Genomic DNA, 23,802 nt, shown 5'->3' with positions numbered 1-23,802 from the left:
ACTGACCATTTACAATCTTTTCTATTCTTCCAGCCAGTGACCTCGCTTTCCACTTTATAGGGAAATCAGTCACTATTCAGACCTCTCTGTTCTAGATACCAAGCCTCCTCCCACCTTCTGCTTAGGCAACCTTTCCAGTTGTCCTTGGCACTGTACACCCCCCCCCCCCGCCTGCCTCAGGATCTTTTTACTGCCCATCTTCTTTCCTTCCCTCTCCCCTCCCCCTCATAGGCCAGCACTTACCTAAGAGATTCTTTCCATTGTCTGTTAAATAATCTTTGTTCTTCTGCTAAAAATAAAAGAAAACAGCCCCCACTCAAACTCACACTCTCTTTTCCCCTGTGCTGCTATCTCCTACTCAGGTGAGTCGGAGTTATGAGTTGAGATCATTTTATGATATCCTTCTCACACAAGGTGCACTTCATTATAGCTCGAGCCTCCATCATACACTGAGAGAGCTTTTGCCAGTGTAACTAAATCCACCCTTCAGCAGCCTTTGACACTGATCTTATCACTTGAAGTGCTGCCTGGCCAACGCTTCCACAGTGCCATGTTTACCTGATTTTCCTCCTACCTCTTTGGCAGTTCTTAATCTCTCTGCTAATTCTTTTCTCAGTCATTAAATACTGGAACCCGCCAGGCTCCTTTTCTCATTTATACACTGTTCTTTGGCAGTTCTTCTAGTTCATGGTTTTAGTACATCCCTCTACAAAAATGGAACCCACGAATCACATATACTAGCTTGATCTTGCCTCTGACCTCCAAACTCATCTATCTGGTTCCTTCCTGATATTTCCTTCGATGTTCATAAATGTACCTCCTGCTTGGCATATCCAACATCACTCTCCTGATCTCCCTCCCCCTCCCCCTCTCAGTGACAAGCACAGCATCCATCCAGTGCTGTGCCAGACACCTAGGAGTCAGTCCTGAAGGTCACTTCTCCCTCATCAGCCATTCTCTCAGGACAGTGTCTCATGCCCTGAGTATTTCAATGTGTAAACTTCTTTACTTCCACCACCTGATCTAAACTGACACCATTTATTTCCTGGATCTGGTCTAGGTATCTCCACCTTGCTTTCTTCTTTCTGACATAGCTGTCCTTAACCCAGTAGACAGAGTAGATTTTTGGTTTTGATTTTCTTCTAGACCAAATCTAGCCTTGTTGCCCTCTGCTTAACCCCTCTGATGTCTTCTTTTTTTTTTTTTTTTTTTTTTTTTTTATTGTAAACAAATGGGATACATCTTGTTTCTCTGTACTTGAAATAGAGGCATACCATTTGTGTAATACATTTACCTAGGGTAATAGTTTTTGATTCATTGTTATTTTTTCTTCTCCCCACCACTCCCCCACCCCTCTTTTCCCTCTATACAGTCCCTCCTTCCTCCATTCTTGCCCCCTCCCACCCTCTATATGTGTCATCATCCGCTTATCAGTGAGATCATTCATCCTTAGGTTTTTTGAGATTGGCTTATCTCACTTAGCATGATCTGGTGTCTTCTTATTGTTGTCTGTATAAAGGCCAAAATTTTTACCATGACCTGGAGAGCCACTCACGATGTGGGCCCTGGCCGTTCCCTAGGCATCTTGCATGCTTCTCACTATTTCTACTTTAGATGCACTGGTTTTCTTTTAGTTCCAAATTCTTCTCACACCCTCTTTCCACATAGCATCTGTACACATGCCCTTTTATCCTCTTTACCCAGGGACTCTTAGTAATAGTTCAGATCAGACGTCACTTAGTCAACTGCCTCTTGACCAGGTCTTATTCCTCCTATGCTCCCTCCAAACTGCATTTCACCTTCATGTGTGTGGATGATTATTTGATCATTGTCTTTTCTCCTCTTTTGGACCGTAACCTGTGAGAGTGGGGACTCTGACTTTCTCTTCTAGGGTCGTTCCTATCAGAGAAAGCACCTAGTATATCCCTACTAGATTCCAGGGACTTGTCCATTTCATTTTTACGGCCTTCTTGCCTGTGGTAAACATTCTATAAAATACTAATTGATTAAATAACATGGAAACAGCTCTTTTGCCAGCCAATAATTACAGTATTTAGAATCTTTTAGAAAAAAAAAAATAATATCCATTTTAGATGTCAAGATTTACACCAGTTCTTGATACTTATGGCTTAAATCAGTTTCTGAGGAGATAGCTTAGTTTTAAGAGCTAAAACTGCATAGGAAAATCATTGAGTGTTGGCAGCTCCTGTCATTTGCTCCCCCTGAAAATGTCTCTGGCTTATACATTTTTCTCTATATATTGACATTAATCTACAAAACTTATGTTAACTATGGCAATAAAAATGTTCATGTCAGATCTATAAAGCTTTCACTTACAACTTCAATAATTTGTTGATTCCCATTCAAAACTCCTTGGATAGTAATTGATTTAAATTTGATCCAATGTTTTTATAATCCAATGTTAGTTAAATTTTTCTTTTACTCATCTATATATTCAGAGGCTTAAATGAATAGCTTCTTTTAAATAAAAAATGAACTAGAGAAGAGAAAATACATTTTGGTTTCTAACAAAATTGATTAAAAAGACTGTTAAGAAATTTTATATATCATGTAACTTCAATTTTCTAGAAAGCATTTTTAATTTCAACTAACACTCTTAACATCTAAAATTTACAGTAGAAACCAAGTTGGGAACATACTTCCTAGGAAGGTAGGGATTTTTGTTGTTGGTGATAATGGTGTCATCATTTTGGTTCTGGGATTAAACCCAGCAGCACTCTACACTGAGCTACATCCCCAGCCCTATTTATTTATGTAAGACACGGTCTCACTAAGTTGCGCAGGCGGGCCTCCAAATTGCAACCCTCCTGCCTTGGCCTCTCTATGTCCTTAGAATTGCATGCATGTGTTATCTCCCTCTCAGATAGGTAGGGGTTTTAATGGAAAGACTTGAACCTGCCAGAGCTTCACCGAAATAATCCTGGGTTGACTAAACAGAAGTAGTCCTGTTCTCAGAGTAAAGAGGTAATGAGAGCAAAGACTTGGAGTGATAAGCACTGAGATGTGCAGATGCCCAGTGGAGGGCTGGCTGCGTGAGGCTGACAGTCAGTCATGCTCACAGTCACAAGCGTCAACAGCGTTGGGAAGTGAGAAGGGTCTCTGGCATTGTCCACTTTGAGATTTCTTTCTTTGATTCTTACTCCCTACCCCTTTCCTGATGATGGTTGGGTATAGTAAGGGAAGTGTTGAGGATTTAGGAGCTCTAGAAGCATTCAGCTGTTAAAATTGTGTCATTTTACCTCTGGATACCAGTTCTACACATATAAGGAGAGAAAATTGGGAGAGATCATATTAAAAACTCACATGCTTATAGGGCTCAGGAATGTGATGGCAATATTTATCTTTAAATCTTACAGTTATTTCCTATCTCCCTCTTTGTCTTTTTATCCCACCCTTCCCCTCCGCAGTATTCTCATGTATTTTTACTGCATTCATTTGTTAAATTAATAGATTTACTTTAACAGACATTTAATTAGTTCTCAACCGTATACTAGAGCAAACTGAGTAAACAGATGACTTAAAAAAAAAGACCTCTTACTATCTTCCATAATTCAGCAAGTCTGTTTAGCTTTTTGTGTTAAAGGATCAGATAACTCAAGTGAGCTTAATAAAAGCCACCAAAAAGCCTGGTAAGAAGTTCTGACTCCTGGAATAAGGTTGTATCAGTGAAGAAGAGATGTTGAGTGCTTTGAATCAGTGTGGTGAAAGGTAACGTGAAGCAAGCTGCAAAGAGAATGCCAGACTTAGACCAACACCTTCCAAACAACAAGAAACCAAATAATATTTATTGTAGGAATACCAGTCACTACAAGGCTGGGAATCCATTTATAGCCTAAACAAACATGCATTTTCTATAGTAAACATGTTTTCTGAGTTTATTCTAAGAATTTGGAGGTTACCTTTTGTGTTAGGTTTTCCTCACTGTGACCAAAATACCTGACAAGAACAACTTAGAGGAGGAAAAGTTTATTTGGGCTCATGGTTTCAGTGGTTCAGTCCATGGTTGACTGACTCCATTGCTCTGGACCACAGGTGAGGCAGAAATCACGTGGAAGAGTGTGGTGGAAGAATGTTGTTCACCTCAGTGGGAGCCAGGAAGCAGAGAGACCAGGAGGAGCCAGGGACAAAATACGCAATCCTCAAGGCATGCCCCTGAAGACCCACTTCCTTCAACCATGCCCCCTCACCTGCTTAGTTACTACCTAGTTAGTCCATTGAATCGTTAATACACAAAGTGGGTTAATCCAGTGATTAAGTTATAGCTCCCCTAATCTAATTCACCTCTGAACATTGCTACACTATATAACACATAAGCTTTTGGGGGGACCTTCCTAGGAAGTTAATCAAATACTGGTATTTGAACAGTTAGATATCTTATTCAGCCCCTTGTTACTATAAATATAAGAAAGCTAGTGAATGGTGGAACCCTCCCCTGGGTGAGACTTTGCCCCACTGGCCTAGCCAGACTCCAGCTTTATTATTGGTTCATTGTACTCTTCTGATGCAGAACCACAACTCGTTTTAAACATCTCTATCTTTTTAAGGGCAATCAATTGCACAGTTTTTTAATTCTCAAAGTTTTTGCATTCATAGCACTGTTTCCTTTTATAAGACTTTTGTTAAAAAATCTTTGAGGCTGAACCTGTTCCTTTAATCTAAAAGTACTAAAGGGCAGGATTGTAATTTTTATTCCATAAGAGCTATGTTTCCTCTAGTAGATTGGGAGGACGTCTGGGCTGGCAGTTCCCAGCACAAATTCACAGAGTAGTATGTGCTGACTCCATGGGCTTTGCCTACAGAGACTTATAAACTTTATGTTCCCAAGTCCTCACCCTAGAGATTCTGATTCCACAGATTTGGGTTAGGACCCAAGAATCTATGTTTTGTAAAGACTCCCCAAGTTGTTCTGTCGTGTGGTTAATTCACGGAAATAACCAAGAGACAGGAGATCTGGTTTGGAGGATTAGAGTATATGCATATTATTGCTTCTAAGGTATAGACGCTCAGCCAAGAAGTATCTTATCTACTCACTGAAGTGTCCAAGAATTCCTCCAGGAATATAGAACAAAGCCAGAGAGGTTTTTTTCTGAATGTGTCTTGACCTGGAATGAACTTAATGCCTTTCGAATCTGATAAGGCCGGTGTTTTCCTTTCTTTTGGTATCTTTCATCTTTTATTACTCAGAAGGTGATTTTGTCAGCAATCCTGACCTAGATTATGAAGCCCTTTGATCTGGCAGTACATTTAAGTGTCTTGTTGAAATGTTCCCTTTCTATTCATGTTATTCTACAAGCTGTATTAAATGGCAGTATTGTTGGAGAATATTATTTTATATGCTTTACTTAATCTTTCTTTAAGAAAGAATGTGGAATGGATACATTTTCACATAACTTTCAGACCTAATTTTTTTGTCAGTATCTTAATATTGCAATGTCCCTTTGCTGCCTTTAAGTTTTTTTCTCTCGCCATGGTCTGAATTGTAATGACATCTACTGTTAGCCACTGGCACAATGCTACTCACTTTCTGCTAGCACCCTTCTGTCCAATGCTAATCTGACATTCTGAATTTTAAGCTCCATATCTTTATAAATTCTGTCTTTTCACAAAGATAAATACCCAAGTCTTTAGAGTTCTACATTACAAAAAGGATGCAAAGTCAGAAGGTATCAGTGAAGTAGTCATTTTAAAGAACTTAAATTCTATTCAAATGTAGTTGGTGATCAAAGGACCTTTCTACATAAATTATTTTCTCTTCTCAGTTCTTCCCACGCCTGTTTTTACTCCTTAGGCATTATTAGGTTATGGTTCTATTAAGTGTTGACTGAATTAATTTTGTATGTCATCTAACATACCCCTAACCCTGGTGGATTTATTAGATGTTTGGACATACAGAAATGTTGCCTAATAAGTATACATCATAGCAAAGACTAATGTATTTTTCATTATATGGAATAATCATGCAATAACATGTATAACAATTCATATTTTTCAGATAAAGCAATTGTCAATGGTTTACCAAGTTTAAAACAGATGATCTAGATATGCCACCTGTGTTTTCTATATTTAAGATCCAAAGTTGAGAACTCTGTATTTTTTAAAATCCTGTCATTGAGTAATATGTAGCTCCTGTAATTTGGTACCATTCATGCAACATAGCTTTGGATTCGTACATGCCTTTCTGGTCTTGTTAAATGTGTAAATGAAACCATGAGAATATAATGGGTGAAACCTGAGACAGAAGGGAAGTAACATTTGATGATGTGCAAGGTATAGGAACATCACAATCCTTATACTTTGAGAATTTTGTGGTAGGCTGGGAGTTTTCATAAAAAGTGGTGCCTTATGCAAAAATGTTCATGGGAAATGTTTTTGTTATTTTTAATATTAAATGAAGTATTTTAAACATGAGTTAAGTGGACACTTTGTTATGTTGCTTGCAGTGAACTTTGTAATCCATTGTATGAACTCTAATAATGATATTTATAAAATATAATAAATATATTAACTTATTTTTACATTTAAACTTTTTCTGTTAATATGATAGGAACTGCAAATTTAACTCTTAAGCATTTTTGTTTTATCTTGATAGGAAGAAGAAAGGAAGAGTCCAGTCAGTTATCCTTCCCTCCTCAGCCACATAACTTCTTCTTTTCTGAACCATCCAGTCTTTCTAATGACAATAAAAGTAAAGCTCTCCTCTCCTGCCACTGAACTGCTGAGTGAATTCCTTCCTTTACTGTCGTCTTTGCCTTGTGACATTCATCTGGTTAATCTTCGGACAATACAGGCAAAGGTATATCCCAAAATATACTTCTAAAAAGTTACTTCTTTTGTTTACTTGGTTTAGGGTAGGGAGAGGGGGAAAATACTGTCAGCTTCACTGTACTTTGAGAAACAATAGCAAGTGGTTTCCTTTTAGCCAAAATCATTATCCCTTTCATTCAATGATTGATCTATAATTTAGAGCATATTCCAATAAGAATTTATTTGATTCAGAAAGGATCTGTGTGCCAGGCAGATCACAAATATCAGGTACTTTCTACAGATGAGGAAGCTAATGCTGGTCACATAGTTAGGTGGGAGAACCTGGCCCATCAACTCGAGTGACTTCTCCCACCCTTTCTCCTTGTTAGCCAGTGTTTTTCAGGAGTTAGAGAAATAGAAAGCATAGTGCTTAATTATTTTTGTAACACAGGCTTTGTATTTTCATGTCTCTTTCTTTAAAAGTATTGCAACTCAAACCTTTGTATTCAGAAACCAACTATTTAGGGTAAATATTGGAGAAAGAGCATGGGAAGGTTTCTTTAGATATAAAATTTAATTGTTAGACTTTTGATTTACATATATGTCCGTTTTAAAAGTCAAAAATATTGTATTCAGACAGAATAAGGATTAGATGTTTGACATCCCTCTCACATTGGAACCATTTCTCTATCTGAAGACATGCAGTTAGTTAGCTGGATGTAGTAAGTGGTGGTAGATTTTGTGGGAAATGGCTTCAGTATGAAAAAAAGAGGATGCTTAACCTAAGAGGAGAGACATGTTTAAGAAGAGTGAACTAAAGGAAATGAAATAAAGAACAAATGTACAATTTGGGCATTTAGGGATTTCTAAACTTTGTGTCCAAATTAAGGAACATATGCGTGACTATGCAAGAAAACATGTATGTTTTGTAATAATGTGTTCAGTGAATGCTAGAGTGACCGTTTTTCTATCTGTGTTGAAATGCTTTTTTGCCATGTTACTTGGAAGGTCTGTCTTATGCTTATACCTGCTAGTTACTGCCATGGGCACTAGGGATGCAGTTATGAACAACAGAGACTGAAGACCTTGCTTTCTTCAGCTTAGCTTTTAGGGGAGAAGAAAAATAAAGAAAAAACTAAGAGAAGCATATAATACGTTAAATGGTGACAAGTGTTATGGTGGGAGAAAAGAAAGGAAATTCAGTTCAGAGAAGGTGAAATAAGTTTAGGGTGGTTAGTGAGCAACCCACAGAGAAGGTAATAATGCAACAGAAATATGTTATTTCATTCATTCAGGAACTGTTAAATGAATGAATTATGTGGATGTTCTCTCTAGGATTTTTCCACGGTCTCTTGTGGGCCTCCTTTTTGGCCCATGGAGACTAGGATGGCTCATGGGAAGAACATCTGAGGGATAGATAACTCTCTGATGTATCATGTTATTAATTCATGAACTAAACTAGAACATACAGATAAAGTGGAGGGCACCAGAGACTCTGGGCCTCAGATTACCACCTAGGCACACATGGTAGAGGACACGAACAGAATCTCCCAAGAGCTTCTGGGGGGACAGCAGCCACTGTCTTTTAACCTCACTTGTAAATGACTCCTCCCTTATAATTGTTTGAAATGTGATTTTTTTTTTTTTTTTCTGGGAACAGCTTGAGCTGAGTAAAATCAGTGAAAGGTGGGTATTGTTTAACCTTCAGTAGTCCAAACTGGCATTTGTTTTCTCAGTCATGAATGGCAACTTTTTTATATTCCTCTTGCTATTGGCTAACTTCATATAATAGAAGTCTAATTACCTTCCAGATTCAAAATCCCTTTGCCTACCAAATTGATTGATACCCTTGAGTATTCAGGCCCTCTCTAGTCTAGACTCCAGTCGCTGTCACTACCTTGCTTCCCATTACTCTTCCCATCTGCACAGGTAGACGGGTGGACCACCTTTACCACCCATGGACTGAGTGGCTGCCAACCTTAGCCGTTATAAAACAGGACCATATCAGAAATGCCTGTGTTAGGCCTGTTGTGAGAAACAGGTTAAAAGTTTTTCAAAAGCCCTTTGGAAACAAACACTATATTGATGTTGTTATCTTGATAGGGCCAAGTCGAATGCAAGTTATGCCAATTTGGGTGCAAATTGAGGTTTTAGCAAAGCAAACAGAGAGCAGTTTAATAACAGAGATTTTCCCAGGCAGAATAAATGTCAATGCCCATCAATAACTACCATGCTGGCACATAATCAGAACTAAATATTCAGGAATGTTTTGTATTATCATATCGATTAGTGCCAGTTCCTAGATTATTTGACTCAGCACATATTTGAAACAGTTACTTAAAAGCCCACTGGTAATCCTAGAGAATCATTGGTCCATTCAGAACCATTCTTTAAAGAGTTTCTCTGTCTTGTAACCTTTGATAAAAGAAAGGTAATCATTGAATGAAGCTATTGTGGATATTGGTTTAAAGAAAGCTATTATTTAAAAGGTATCCATTGTAGTTCCATGATCATGCTCAAAGGCAAAAATGACTCAATAATAAATCCAGAAGCTAGACCCAAAGGCTTTGAATTGTGTTCCTGGTTTTTGTTCACGGGCAGCTTTCAGGATACAATATTAGGTATTCATTTGGTTATTACTTTTCCCTGAAGTAATTTCAACATAGAGACTGGGTTCCAAACAAGACCAGAGGTCTCATTGGCCCATGTCTATGTTTGCATTTTCCTAACCACCGCAACATTTTTATGACCAGTGTATCTGAGGACCACCTTGGCATGATTCAGGCAGGCAGTGAGAGGTCTCTTCCTGCCTGACCTCAAGCAGCTGTGTGATACAGGATACCCCTTTTGGCCCATCCCCAGGCCACTGTCTGAAGGGTCTGCAGTTCTGAACCTCACCTATTCTTACTTCCCAGGGATAGAGGTGTTATGAGTTTAAAGAACAGTGACAAAGGTCAGGTGCAGGCTGAAAGTGCAATAACCCACTAAGGTGGTTCTGCACTTCCATTCAGCCTTAGATCCACTATATGCACATCTCACCAGGGAGATTTTTAAAAATAGAGACTTTTATATCCAAACTCTGAGATCCTAATTCTATAGTCTAGAGAGGAGAGCCTAGTAATTACTGTTTTTTTTAAATAAACTCTCCCTGTAATTCTAGAAATTGCTGTTATTTTCATTTCCTAAATTGAGGAATAAGGGTTAGAGATTAAATTATTAAAGTAAAATCACCAGCAGGTCTTCTGAATCTGAGTGCTGTATGTGGTCTCAGAGGGCTTTTTGAAGTAACCATATCTGTTTCTAAAGGTTTGATTGTTCAGAAATTATCTATATTAGTAGACAAATTCGTTTTTATATAGACATCTTTTGCTTTTGTACTTTATATCCATTTTTAGAAAATTATGATGTAGTATATTTGTAATCAGATGAAAAAAGGCAAGAGACCTCTCAGAAGCCATGCCCACAGCATCCTGTAGTAGCCTGGCCCATTCCAGCCACTGTCCGGGAGTTTCACAGCTGGCCTCCTCACCCTGTGTGCCTGTCGTCCTCTCCTGGTAACTCCCTTTGTCTATACTGCTAAGAGCTTCAGATATTACAAAGAAGCTTCTAAGAAAGTTTGAAAACTGGAAACAGGAGCCTCAAGTACACTAAGTAGGCAAGCCATGTCCCAGGACAGGGCAGTTTATTTGGGGAGAAAGAGTCCTGACAGAGAGGATGCTGAGAAAATCCCTTGAGAGGACAGACATGAGTCATGGTTCTGAAGGCTGGAACTGCAGGCTCAGGCTGGAATAGAGGGGCAAAGAGGAACCTGATTTAGCATTCAGCTAGGCTTCCTTAATGTTTTCAAAAGTAATACGTAGTTCAACTTTGTTTTTCCAATTGCTTTTATGTTCAGACATTTTTATTTCATTTATATATACATATGCTTTTAACTCTTTATTTTCTCTGAGATTCATTTTGATTTATAGTTAATTGATGTGTGGCATGGACTAGTCATTTCAACCTCACCATTGCTTTTCAAATATTTTCTCTCTCCATTTGTTATACCACCCCTCTTTTCTCATAAAAGGCATTTTAAGGTTTTTACTTTGTTTTGTGTTTCTTATAAAAATTGATTGGTGCTTCATTGATCTCCCTAGCTTCTGGAAAGGTGAAAATTGTGGGGGAAAATTTTCCTTTGTTGTATGTATCTAAGAACAACCATTCACCTTCCTTGTCTTTCTGTCATTTTATCTTGTTGATCAAAACAGAATAGCTATCATTAGACATTTTAATAAGTACCCTGAAAAATGAATTTTTACTGGCTATTTCCTGTCTCAGAATTTACCGCAAAGTTTGCAATTTTCTGGCCTGCCTAGCTGCCAAATTGCACCACAGAAGAGTGTTGTTAGGCATTTTCGAAGAATCTGAGTGTGTTGGGAAATTTTTCCCACCAGGAGTTTAGCTATTTCTTGATCTATGTGCACCTTTGAAATCCTGTGAGGCGGCATGGATCACATTATTCTTGTAGAATCTGGTCAGAGTTAAGATGTTCTCATCCCCAGAAAAACATTGGGTCTACACTGTTTGTAATGTTTATTACAATTTCCAAAAGGTTACTGACTTGTGACCCTTGTACTGTTGACAAGCAAATCAAGTTTCTTTTAGAGTGGAAAAAAAAGCACAATTCTCCTTAAGTTATCTACTTCAGTAGAAGGATATTCACTTGCATCTTTCCTTCCTTAGGAGAGACTTTATGAGCAGTTATATTTTCAGAATGGCATTTAATCCTGTTTGAAATGAGATGAGTGGATGGGTGGATATGTATTAGATGTGTATAAGTTATTATTTCCAAACCTTACTTTTTGAATTGATATGTGTCTTGATAAGTCATGGTTTTTAGCTCTACTGGAACCACTGACTAAATATTCCCTCTTTCCAGTCTTAAACCAGAAGGGTTTATCTCCTTTAGTTTAAATGTTTTGTGACATTGCATCAAACAGAATCCCTATCGTTTCCTTTCTGACTGCGTACCTATGGGCACCAATCCAGAGCTAGAGCAAAAGCAGAAGAAAGCTGTTAAAAGCACAGACTTTGGCATCAGACCATCTGGATTTTGAACATGACTCATCTTCTTGCTAACCCCGTGACTTAGAGCAAATCACTTAACTCTGAGTTCAGTTTCCTCTTTGGTAGCACAGGGATGATAATAGTACCCAGCTCAGAAATGTTGTCGGGCTTAAAGGAAATGTCCGTGAGGTGTTCTGAACAGGTGTGCACATGGTGAGCTGTCTCCAGCTGTGATCATTCAGGCATGAGCAGTCATGATTAACAATGAAGTAAAAATATTGGCAACTTTTTTTTTTTATTAAATTAGATAAGGTGGACATTATTGTCAAAGTAAATCTTAATCAATGTCACTTTGACTTATTCCTGATACATTCAATTAATAATTCCTTGGGGTTTTTTTTTAATTGTACACCAGGCATCATGCTAGGTCCTTTACATGAACCTTGTTTAAAGTTCCCACACCACAAAGAAGGTAGGTAATATTTTTATCCCATCTTACAGAAGAGCAAACTAACCAACCTAGAGATGGCAAATAACATTCCAAGTCACATAGTAGTGTAAGGTAGCTGCAAGGCACCCTCAGCAAGACTGACTAGATTCCTGTTTACAACCTTATGCTGCCTCTTGCATGGGAACAAACCAGGCTCACCATATAATCTCAGCTACTTTGGAGGCTGAGGCAGGAGGATCACAAGTTCAAGGCCAGTGTGAGCAATTCAACTTAGTGAGACCCTACCTCAAAGTAAAAATATCAAAAAGAACTGGGGATGTAGCTAATGGCAAAGCACCTGCCTAGCATGTGTGAGGCCTTGGGTTCTATGCCCAGTGTTGTGTGGGGTTGAGATATATGAGCCAGATTCACATGGCTAGTTCATAGTGGAACCAAATCTTGCTCTGATCCCACTTTCTGTAAGCCCAACTTTGTCTGATGGCTTCATTTTACAAACTCAGTCATCTTTCACCATACTCCATCACACTACAAGAGCCTCACAGGTTCTATGAGCTGGGTGTTGATTTTTATCCCCAGAAAGGAGTTGGGAATGGATTTTCCCTGTGATTTTTGAATACCATGACCTGCTTGCAGTGATTCATTCTCAACTGTGACCCGACCTATTTTACAAAGACAGTTACCTAACTGTGGTTTGCATAATTTCAAAGATTACCAATTTTCCTCCCCACACCTTCCCCTTTTCTGGGTCCAGATTACAATGTGTTAGTGAATGTAGAAAGAGTTCTTTCGATATCTATTTACTCTCCTAAAGCATATAGTGTGATTGCTGGAAGGTATCTGTTTTCCTGTATCCATATTCAAGTTAAATTCACAGTTTCCCTACTTTGCGAAACAGTTTTCTTGGAAATAAAATGTCTAGACAGACTTTGAAGCTGAAAAACTTCTGGTTTGCCTCAGGTATTTTTTGCTTGAAAACTGATACTTTCATGAATATTTGATTTTTTTAAAAACTTGGACAAGATGATTGCTATTTCAGTTAATCCTTACAAAATGATGTAATTTTAGTTTTTAGAGAAAGTGCAACTTTTTCTATCAATGAAAATTAAGTTTTATGGCTTCATCTCTACTTTTGTATTATTGTTTTAAATCTCTTGTAGAATTCAAAAGTAGAATTTCAAAGGTATTTCCCTTTCTACTTTTTTGACCCCTTTGGTAACAGCCTTAGGAATTTTTCATTCCAAGAGCAAATGCATTGTAGATATTTTGGCAATTCCTGCTATCAAGTGGCTTTTAAGGATGGTGCAATGAGTTAAAATGACCAAATGCTTTAGGTTTATAGTGACAAGTACTTCTAAAGGAGTCTAATTAAGAGGCCATCTAACCTGTGAATCCACACAAAGACTTTGTTATGATTTTGATACACAACTGTAGACATAAAATTTGAGGATTTTCTGATTCTTCTACAAAGTTATAATGTCAATAAAAAATTCATGATAAAAAGTTAAATTAGCTGGGAACAGTGGTGTACACCTGTAATTCCAGCAATTAGGGAGGCTGAGGCAGGAAGATGGCAAGTTTAAAGCCAGACTCAGCAACTTAGCAAGACCCTGTCTCAATCCCCAATACCAAGAAGAAAAAAAAAAAAAAAATTAAGTGAAAGTATGATTTATTTATTTATTTATTTATTTATTTACTTATTTTATTGTAAACAAATGGGATACATGTTGTTTCTCTATTTGTACATGGAGTCAAGGCATACCATTTGTGTAATCATAAATTTACATAGGGTAATGTTGTTTAATTCATTCTGTTATTTTTCTTCCCTTCCCCCACCCCTCCCACCCCTCTTTTCCCTCTATACAGTCCTTCCTTCCTCCATTCTTACCACCTTCCTTATCCCAAACCCTAAACCAAACCCTAACCCTAACGCTAACCCCTCCGACCCTCCCCATTATATGTCCTCATCCTCTTATCAGCAAGATCATTCGTCCTTTAGTTTTTTGAGATTGGCTTATCTATTTCACTTAGCATGATATTCTCCAATTTCATCCATTTGCCTGCAAATGCCATAATTTTATCATTCTTCATGGCGGAATAATATTCCATTGTATATATATGCCACATTTTCTTTATTCATTCATCAACTGAAGGGCATCTAGGTTGATTCCACAATCTGGCTATGATGAATTGAGCAGCAATGAACATTGATGTGGCTATAGCTCTGTAGTATGCTGATTTTAAGTCCTTTGGGTATAGACCAAGGAGTGGGATAGCTGGGTCAAACGGTGGTTCCATTCCAAGTTTTCTGAGGAATCTCCATACTGCTTTTCAGAGTGGCTGCACTAATTTGCAACCCCACCAGCAATGTATGAGTGTACCTTTCTCCCCACATCCTCACCAACACCTATTGTTGCTTGTGTTCTTGATAATCGCCATACTAATTGGGGTGAGATGGAATCTTAGGGTAGTTTTGATTTGCATTTCTCTTATTACTAAAGATGTTGAACATTTTTTCATATATCTGTTGATTGCTTGTACATCTTCTTCTGGGAACTGTTCATTTCCTTAGCCCATTTGTTGATTGGGTTATTTGTATTCTTGGTGTAGAGTTTTTTGAGTTCTTTATAGATTCTGGATATCAGCGCTCTATCCCCAGTATGAGTGGCAAAGATATTCTCCCACTCTGTAGGCTCTCTCTTCACATTACTGATAGTTTCCTTTGCTGAGAGAAAGCTTTTTAGTTTGAATCTATCCCAGTTGTTGATTCTTGCTTTTATTTCTTGTGCTATGGGAGTGCTGTTGAGAAAGTCTGATCCTAAGCCAACAAGTTGAAGATTTGGACTTACTTTTTCTTCTATAAGATGCAGGGTCTTTGGTCTGATTCCGAGGTCCTTGATCCATTGTGAGTTGAGTTTTGTGCAGGGTGAGAGATAGGGGTTTAATTTCATTCTGTTGCATATGGTTTTCCAGTTTTCCCAGCACCATTTGTTGAAGAGGCTATCTTTTCTCCATTGCATATTTTTGGCACCTTTGTCTAGTATGAGAAAATTGTATTTATTTGGGTTAGTGTCCGTGTCCTCTATTCTGTACCATTGATCTACCTGTCTATTTTGGTACCAATATCATGCCATTTTTGTTAGTATCGCTTTGTAATAGAGTTGAAGACCTGGTATTGCAATACCCCCTGCTTCGCTCTTTCTACTGAGGATTGCTTTAGCTATTCTGGGTTTCTTATTCTTCCAGGTGAATTTCATAATTGCTTGCTCTATGTCTGTAAGGTGCATCATTGGGATTTTAATTGGAATTGCATTGAATCTATATAGCACTTTAGGTAGTATGGCCATTTTGACAATATTAATTCTGCCTATCCAAGAACATGGAAGATCTTTCCATCTTCTAAGGTTTTCTTTAGTGTTCTGCAGTTCTCATTGTAGAGGTCTTTCACCTCTTTTGTGAGATTGATTGAAAGTATGATTTAATTTGTAACTTTTAGAAAATTATCACCAATATTTATTTGATGGATTACATTGCTAGAAGTACTAATAGCTAAGGGGCATCCTATTGCCAGACATTGGAACAAGTCCTTTCTATGCTATTTCATTTTATTTCATCTCCCTATTGCTGATAAGGAAAACCTGGTATTGCTGAACTCAGCAGCTGGTAAATTGCAGAGCAGGAGCCATATCACAGGCTGTCTAACACCCAGCCCAGGCTCATCTCTACAGCTTCTCCACACACACACTGTCTTACCAGGCTTTGCGAGGCCACTGCACATAGTATCTTCAGTGGATTCATCCAAGCAGTTCACTCATGCAGGAAGCATTAATTCCATTTTATAGACAAGGAAGATACGTTCAAAACTCCCAGCTACACCATTGGTACATGATCAATTTCCCTTTGTTGTTCTTCTGGAGATCTTATGTATATAAATGAAGTATTTTTGTGCTATGTGTGTGGGGAGGTGAAATTTCATATGATTTAAACTTGTTGTGTGTATCATTTGGTCCTGTGGTGGTTCACAACTCCTTAAATACTTTTTTTTTCTCTCCCGTCAAACAAAATCTTAGCAATACCACTTTAAATAATGGTGCAAAACATTATAACATAGATTATTACAGCCAAGAATCTGAGGTGAGGACAGCTTTAAACTGTTCAAGCACATTAAAATCAAGTCAATGGTGGAGATGCTGGCAGCTATTCAGAAAAGATGTCTCTATGGCACATCAGACATTCTTATCCCCTAGGGAGGATGATCAAGAACTTGGACATGTTCATATCCGTGGTCTGAAAAGAGAGAGAGAGATCATTTTTATCACCATGTCAGTGCTGAGCAGCACATGAGTCTCCTTTGAATAACTGTACATTCCTTAAAATTTGCATGGAATTTTCATTCAGTTTGTTTATTATAAACATCTTCCCACTTTGGGAAACATAACATTTATTAAGGTAATTGTAATTTAAAATATTAAGAACCCGAGCCATTCAGGACATCGTTATTTAAATGGACACAAGAAATTTTGCTGCAAAGAAACTTTGCACTTAGACCTGTAACTGACTGGTTATAGTTAGTATTTTTCTGTTTGTCTGCCCAGAAAGAATGGTTTCTTGTTATGTGAATTTAAATAATACATCAAGCTAATAAATGTTGGCTGTCCTCGCAAGTGATAAGCATAACTAATTCAATTTATGTCTCTTGTATAAAAATAATGAACCAATACATTAAGGATTAAGAATGTTAATACAGTTACCACAAATTAGTATCTCATAAAGAAATTCATGTTTCAGTTTTAAGATGGTTGGTAAATCATTCAGTGACAAAAGGACTACATTCAGAGGTGTATATAAATACGTATATATATAAAATAAGAAAGAAGCTGGGTATGGTTGGCACATGACTGCAATGCCTGTGGCTTGGGAGGCTGAGGCAGGAGTATAATAAGTTCTAGCTTCCAGCTTCAGCAACATGTGGAGGCTGTAAGCAACTCAGCAAGACCCTATCTCAAAATAAAAATAAAAGAGCTGGGAATGTGGCTCGGTGGTAAAATGCCCCTGGGTTCAGTCCCTGGTACCAAAAAACAAACAAACAAACAAACAAAAAACTTTATTTAAAGAAATATTGATAAAACAGTGCATATTCTGTGGACAAAAGGAAGCCTAAGTCCTCAGGGACTGTGGGGGAACCAAGGCATGAAGTCATTTGACCAGTAACCTTAGAGCATAGACTCACCTGACTCGGTGGGATGGGGCAAGTGTAGCAGGTGGATGGGTACAGTGAGCGTGGAACCTGATGAGAAATGAATTTGTCTTAATTAAATTTCTAAATGTGGTTTGAGGATGCCGATATAAAGACAGTGATGCACAGTACTGTAAATACTTGCTCTAATATTTCTGTGGTGTGTTGGTGTTGTGCTCACTTGCAGGTGGGCAGTGGGCATTCCAATGAAGCAGCCTTGATCCTCCACAGGAAGGGGTTTGGTTGCCAGTTCTCTACCAGAGGCATGGGGCTGCTTTGTTCTACAACTCAGGGAAAGGTAAGTTGAAAGGCTTTTTTTGCTGGTCAAGCTAATGTGCCTTGACAAAAATCCTCACTTTCTGAAAACGGCCCTAACAATAAGATAATCTTTCATTGTCTCTTCACTGACTCGTTTTCCTCAGCCTACAAGTTAGTTTAAAGCTTAAGAAAGCATTTGATTCTTGTCAAACATGACTGGAATCTGTGCACATTTGAAGGCTAGGCTCATGTCATTTCTTCAGCCTTCCATTTCTAGACGATATAACATCTTCTCCCCATCTTCATTTCCTCCCCTGAACCACACATGCTTACATACCATCCAGCTCAGCTGTGCTAAGCCCAAGTCCTATGGAGGCCAAGGCAAGTTTTATGACTGAAGCTGAACAGCATAGCAATAAGAAGCATCAGCATGAACATTGAAATAATTGACTACAACCCCAGTGGCAGCTGTACAGACCTCCAATCAGTTGATTTCTTTTGGGAAATAAAAGTACATCTAAATCTTCCGATTAATCCAGGTTTGCATGAGTCAGCACTTTGCAGGCCAAACAGATCTTCAGCCTGAGTACTGCTGAGCACCTGTCTACTTTTTATGTCTTTTCATTGGTCTTCCTGGCAATTTCATCAAGCCTCTCCTTGCAAGGAAATGAGCCTCCTGTCTCTGTCTCAGCTAAGACTGAAAGAAGTCAATGGGGCTGGTTCCAGTGCATAGGCAGGTCTGCCCCACAAGGCAGTTCAGCTGACCAGCTTTCTTCCTAAACTCCTTAAATATACCACAGACCAGACTCTGGCAGCTCATTTCCAATTCTGTACACTAGCACATGTATAAGGTCTGAAAAGAATAGAAAATCTGCTAGGAGTCCTAAATCTACTTGGCCAGATTCGCTTTCCTATTACCTTTACCCCACCTTCCATGGAATTGGTGCCAGAAAGCATTGGCATTTTTGTTTTTGTTTTTTATTATATTTGCATTCTACCTTATTGATGATGATTCTGTATATTTGGTTGTGAGCATTCTTAGCTTGAGGTATTGAGTCTTAAGGGACATGTTAGGATAGCCATGTTAGTCCAGAGAGACTTGTTAGGATAACCTGGCAGGACTAAAGAATGCACTTTCCAAATGACCTTTCCATCCTAGAGACTGAGAGTCAATAGCATCATGAGCCTTTGTTGTAATGGGTCTGTCTTCTATTTTCCAATTCTGTTAGTACAAGAAAAATGATTGTGAACCACCATTGCTAGGGATAAGTATTGACAGAAAGAGTATAAGGATTTTTAAAACTTCTTGACTCATAGATATCCTTTCTCTTACTGAAAAAGTAGCCCCTGTGCAGGATAAAATTGTCAAGAACTACAGAAAGGAATGCAGAACAAATTGCCACTATCATGACAGTTCCCTTTTTCCCTCCAGGGGTTGTCTGTATGTTTAAGCATGTCTATACATGTACTTAATCCCTCCCTCTGTATTTTTGTTTTGAAAGGGAACTTCAACATACTGTTTTACTCCCTTCCATACTTTGTTTTTACTGAATATATAGATATATATATAGATGTACTACTAATCGTAAGAGTTGATCTAAATATGCTAATTTTTTGTCCTTTACTTTTTAGATTTTGGTACATAAACTTTTTAACAAGTTTACTGTTGAAAAACTCATTCCTTCATCATTATCCTTGATGCATACACCTCCAGTCGCCAAAAATATAAGTGTGATCCACTTGAGTCCCATGGAAATCAGTACATTCCGAATCCGGTTGGGGTGAGCGAACGTCTGACTTTCACATTTGGAGTGGAAAGCCTTGGCTTTTATAACTTTCTTGGTTTGACGTGCAATAAGGGAGCACATTATTTTAGTTTCTGGCTACTGTGAGAACATGAATTCTGTGATTTTTTTTTTTTTTTTTTCTTTTTTAAATCAGTTCTATAAAGGGGGGAAAAAGCCATGCTGTCAACCAGGTTTCTTTTTCTTTTTTTTTTTTTTTTTCTTTTTCTTTTTTTGTTCCTCCCATGAACTGCCACTATCAGTGTGAATTGATGCAACAAATGAAGAAATGTTTAAAGAAAACCTCTCAACAGATTGTATCTCAGGTTAAATGCTGACTAATTATGTTTGTGTTGGAGGTTGTGAAGAGATTCTTCAAAGTATTTGCATTCCTGGTCCTTCATTAATTTTATAAAAATGCCCATTTGACCAAAATGGAATAAAAAGTTTGTGGATAATAGCTAAAGGCCAAAATGGTTGCAATCATTCATCCAAGTTAGAAAAATTTGGGGTGTTGAAATATGTGGAAAAGTGCAATCCCTCAACCCTTATGATGAACATAGTTGATAGTCACACCTTTTTCTAATGAACCTCTTGATTCTTCCTTTCCTACCCTTTGTATTTCCCTAAATACCTGATTTTGAGTCATTCAACAGTAGAAAAAGAGGCATATTTTCATTACTTGACAATGTGGGATAGGTGCAATTTATTCCATTGTCACTAAAACAGAAGAAGCAATTCCATAGGTACCATAACCTATTTTAGGTACCACAAGGTGTCTTTTTACACAGCTCATTTGAATACAGGTGTTCTGAGATGGGGTTTTCTATTTTTAAATTACCATATCAAAATAAATGTGCCTTATTTTTTTATAAGTCTTGTTAAATTTTTTGGTGTCCATATTCCTGTCTGGGAAAGGGGGGAGGTATTGGGAAGCTGGAGGGGGGACCTTTCTATGACACATAAATTGTGTAATTTTTGCCTGACAACGCTGGCCACATTCTGATCTGTTTTATTAAATTTGTGGTGATGTTACTCTAAACATTTTGACTATTTGAATGTACTGAGATGTCAGAAAACAAAACAAGGAAGAAAAATATTGTTAATTAAAATATGCTGCTGCCAGGGAAACTGCAACTTGAAGCAAGGGTTTTGCAACATGCAAAATCCAAATACTGTTTCCATTCACAGTAGTTAACCATACTGAAGAAGAGAATGCTTTAAAATAGACCCTGTTTTGAAATCCACTTATATGTAGCTCATCATAATGAATCTTTAATTAAAGACTATGTTTGTTCAGCCAATTCCAAACATGTGTGTGCTAACCTTAAGAGTATAGTTCTAAGCCTATGTGCCATTACAGTTCTTTTAATAAAATTCATTGGGGAGCATTGTTTCCTTAATATTAAAATAACAGCCACATTAGCAACATTTCAAATATTCAGTTTCAGCATAGAAAGGATTTTTTGAATATGTAGTTTTGAAAATTTTCTTTGTGTTAACATAATAAACTTACTATTATCTGACTTTAAACTTCCATTTACCTCTTGTCATTCCAACATCTTTATATAGAAATTAGAAACATGTAGTTTACAGATTACTATCTGGATTTTCACTCAAGATGCACCTTCTAAGATACCTGTTATGTTAATTCATAAACTCCTTTATCTTTAATAATTAAGGAAACAATACCATATCTGACCTAGATGTTCCAAGAGGGTAATTCATGCAATAAACATGTACTATAAGTTTCCATCCTAATTTTAGGGAGAAACAACTGGAAAACAACAACAGAAACCACTTAAGTTTTATGGACATCTTCAGAAATCAGGATTGCCAGAATCAAATCCCAGGAAAAATCCATATTTTCATTGAATATTTAATGTATACCCTCTTATGGGAGTTTACTGTGTTCTATGGTTAAGTGGGTGTGCTTTTATCACTCTGGAATTTCTGATCAGATGAAATAAAAAATCTGATGCAATAAAAATGGTGTTGCCCTTCTGGATGTGTGGAGTAGATTTGTCCCATGTTAGTTGGGGTTTTATTCTGTGTGTGTTGACACCAGCTCTTCACAGGTGAAGCAGAAACTCTCTTTAACCAGCAAGTTTCTGCTTTTTAAAGTTCTTTTTAGAATACATCATCAGGGAAATGAAGAGAGGATGCTTTTGCTTTGGGTTGTGGTCAAGAACTGACTGAATAGTGTCTCCAGCACACACTTCAAACCATACCCTTCAGTTGTGTTCTTGGTGGTGGATTTGCTTGATAGGTCTTATAACATTTATTATCACAGTTGTTCAGTTGACCAAGTATTCACTACTTTCTCCCCACCCTCCCCTTTCTTTGAAAATTTAATTTGAGGTTGTAACTGCACTAATGGAGAACTTAGCATCTTTTTTTTTTTTTTTCAGCAAAAACTGATTAAAACAAAATGCTGTAAAACATTGTAATTCTCTTCCCATGTCTTTGTTGTACTTGTGCCGAAATGTTTCCACATTCCTCTGTCCAGAAGAAAATGTTTACTTTCATTTTGATTATTTTGCTCACCTTGGAATCAATAGGTTTTGATATTTTCTCTTGGAAGATTTTATATCTTTTTGGGAATATGTAATATAAGATCTCTAATAAAAGATAATCTTATCCTGTGTATGGTCCTATAGAGTGGTTCTTAACCCTAGTTTGTTAACCCTTATGTTAAAACATTTAATTAGACATTAAAATGTGATAGGATTAGGACATGGAGTAATGAGGGCCTATTCTTTGTACTTTCATGAAATAATTGTCCCTTTGTCAATCCAATTCTGGTTAGAAAAGGTAGTTCTAAAGAACAGGTGGCAGATAGGTGGTGGTGTTTTGTGTCTGGGTTTGGGGGCATCTTTGGGTTGGAGTCTAGGAACTGTCCCAACAGCTGTGCCCATAGAGCCCTCTTGAGCCGCTTAAGAGGTGGAGAGATTGTTGTCAGATGCTACATGCAGTGTGAGCAGAAGAAAGATGAGGAGGGCGTGAGCCAAAGAGGAAGCTAAAACGGTGCATGTGGGATGATGCAGAGGGTAGAGCTGCAGGAAGAGTGAGATCTGTGGGCACCCCCAGCCCACTGGCCCAGGCTAGCAGACAGCTGTAGTGACTTTAGGGAGTTCCTTCAAAGCTAGGAGGTGGGGGCAGATAAACAACAGATAATCCTGGAGATCCACACGTGGGTTAACCAGGTGAATGATACATGCTAACTAGGATGTTTGCACTTGTCTGGGGTGACTTATGCAGTAGAGATTAATCAATTTGTAATATGTACATGCAGAAGCATAAAATCTAGAACAAAACTATTTTATTGGGAAATAATAAAAACTAAGTCTCACTCCATAAAATTTCATTATCAACATAATTTGAATATTAAAATTTGTGAAATTTTTTTTTAGATTAAAAGGGCATATGTTCACAATATATCCTACAGACTTGTGGTATGGAACCAACTAAGGGCAATTGTAATTTTGAATGGTTGGATCAAAGGGGAGAATATTATCAAGTATCATGTTGCTACCACATGTCAAAGCAGAACACAGATGCCTTAAGAAAGGTTGTAATAGACAAGAATTCATTGGTACAACTAGCTTATGCAAAAAAGCAGGAACATGTCTCATGCCTATAATCCCAGCAACTCTAGAGGCTTAAGCAAGAGAATAACAAGTTCAAAACCAGCCTCAGCAATTCAACAAGGCCCTAAGCTACTTAGCAAGACCCTGTCTCAAAATATAAAAAGGGCTGGGGATGTGGCTGAAAGGTTAAGCGCTCCTGAGTTCAATTACTGGCACCAAAAAAATAAAAGGAACTTGTCCCCGGTTAACTTATAGTGTTCTCCAAATTCAGCTATCTAGCCAAGTGTGTGATGTTATCCAGGATCTGTCTTTATTTCTTGGTTTTGCTTTCCCAAGATGTCATCATCTGGCAAGGTCTGCCCATTTGATAACAGGATGGCTACCTGAAGATCCAGACTCACATCTAGTCATCTTAGAGATCCTAGTGGAAAAAGCATCTACTTTTCTCACCAAATGTTCTGTGATTGATGGCATGGGCTCTCAGCTGGCTCATGTACTCATGATTACACCAATATATAGAGTTAGGTTGAACTGGACAAATAGGTGAGAAGTAGTACCCCACCCCCAATTCAAGTAAAATGGAATTCTATAGCCAGAAAAAGGAGATTTAGATAAAAAGATACTGTGGATGATGAGTGTAGTAGAAATACACTGCAGAGGAAAACCAAATGT

The 23,802-nt window shown here is 37.8% G+C and overlaps 1 protein-coding gene across 1 annotated transcript in view; it reads left to right on the top strand.

Moving 5' to 3' along the window:
* MAN2A1 (mannosidase alpha class 2A member 1) overlaps window positions 1–22,187 on the top strand; it is a 184,917-nt gene extending 162,730 nt beyond the window's left edge. The window contains exons 20-22 of the mRNA XM_079143501.1: window positions 6,611–6,814; window positions 17,686–17,796; window positions 19,389–22,187. Of these exons, the coding sequence (XP_078999627.1) occupies window positions 6,611–6,814; window positions 17,686–17,796; window positions 19,389–19,541 (468 nt within the window). The 3' untranslated portion in view covers window positions 19,542–22,187. The remainder of the gene's footprint in view (window positions 1–6,610; window positions 6,815–17,685; window positions 17,797–19,388) is intronic.
* The last annotated feature ends 1,615 nt before the right edge of the window (window positions 22,188–23,802 follow it).

Source organism: Sciurus vulgaris (genome assembly GCF_902686455.1).
Source record: "Sciurus vulgaris genome assembly, chromosome: 6".
Classification (NCBI taxonomy): Eukaryota; Metazoa; Chordata; class Mammalia; order Rodentia; family Sciuridae; genus Sciurus; species Sciurus vulgaris.
Note: the sequence above shows the minus strand (reverse complement) of the source record. Positions and strands in the feature narration are given on the sequence as shown.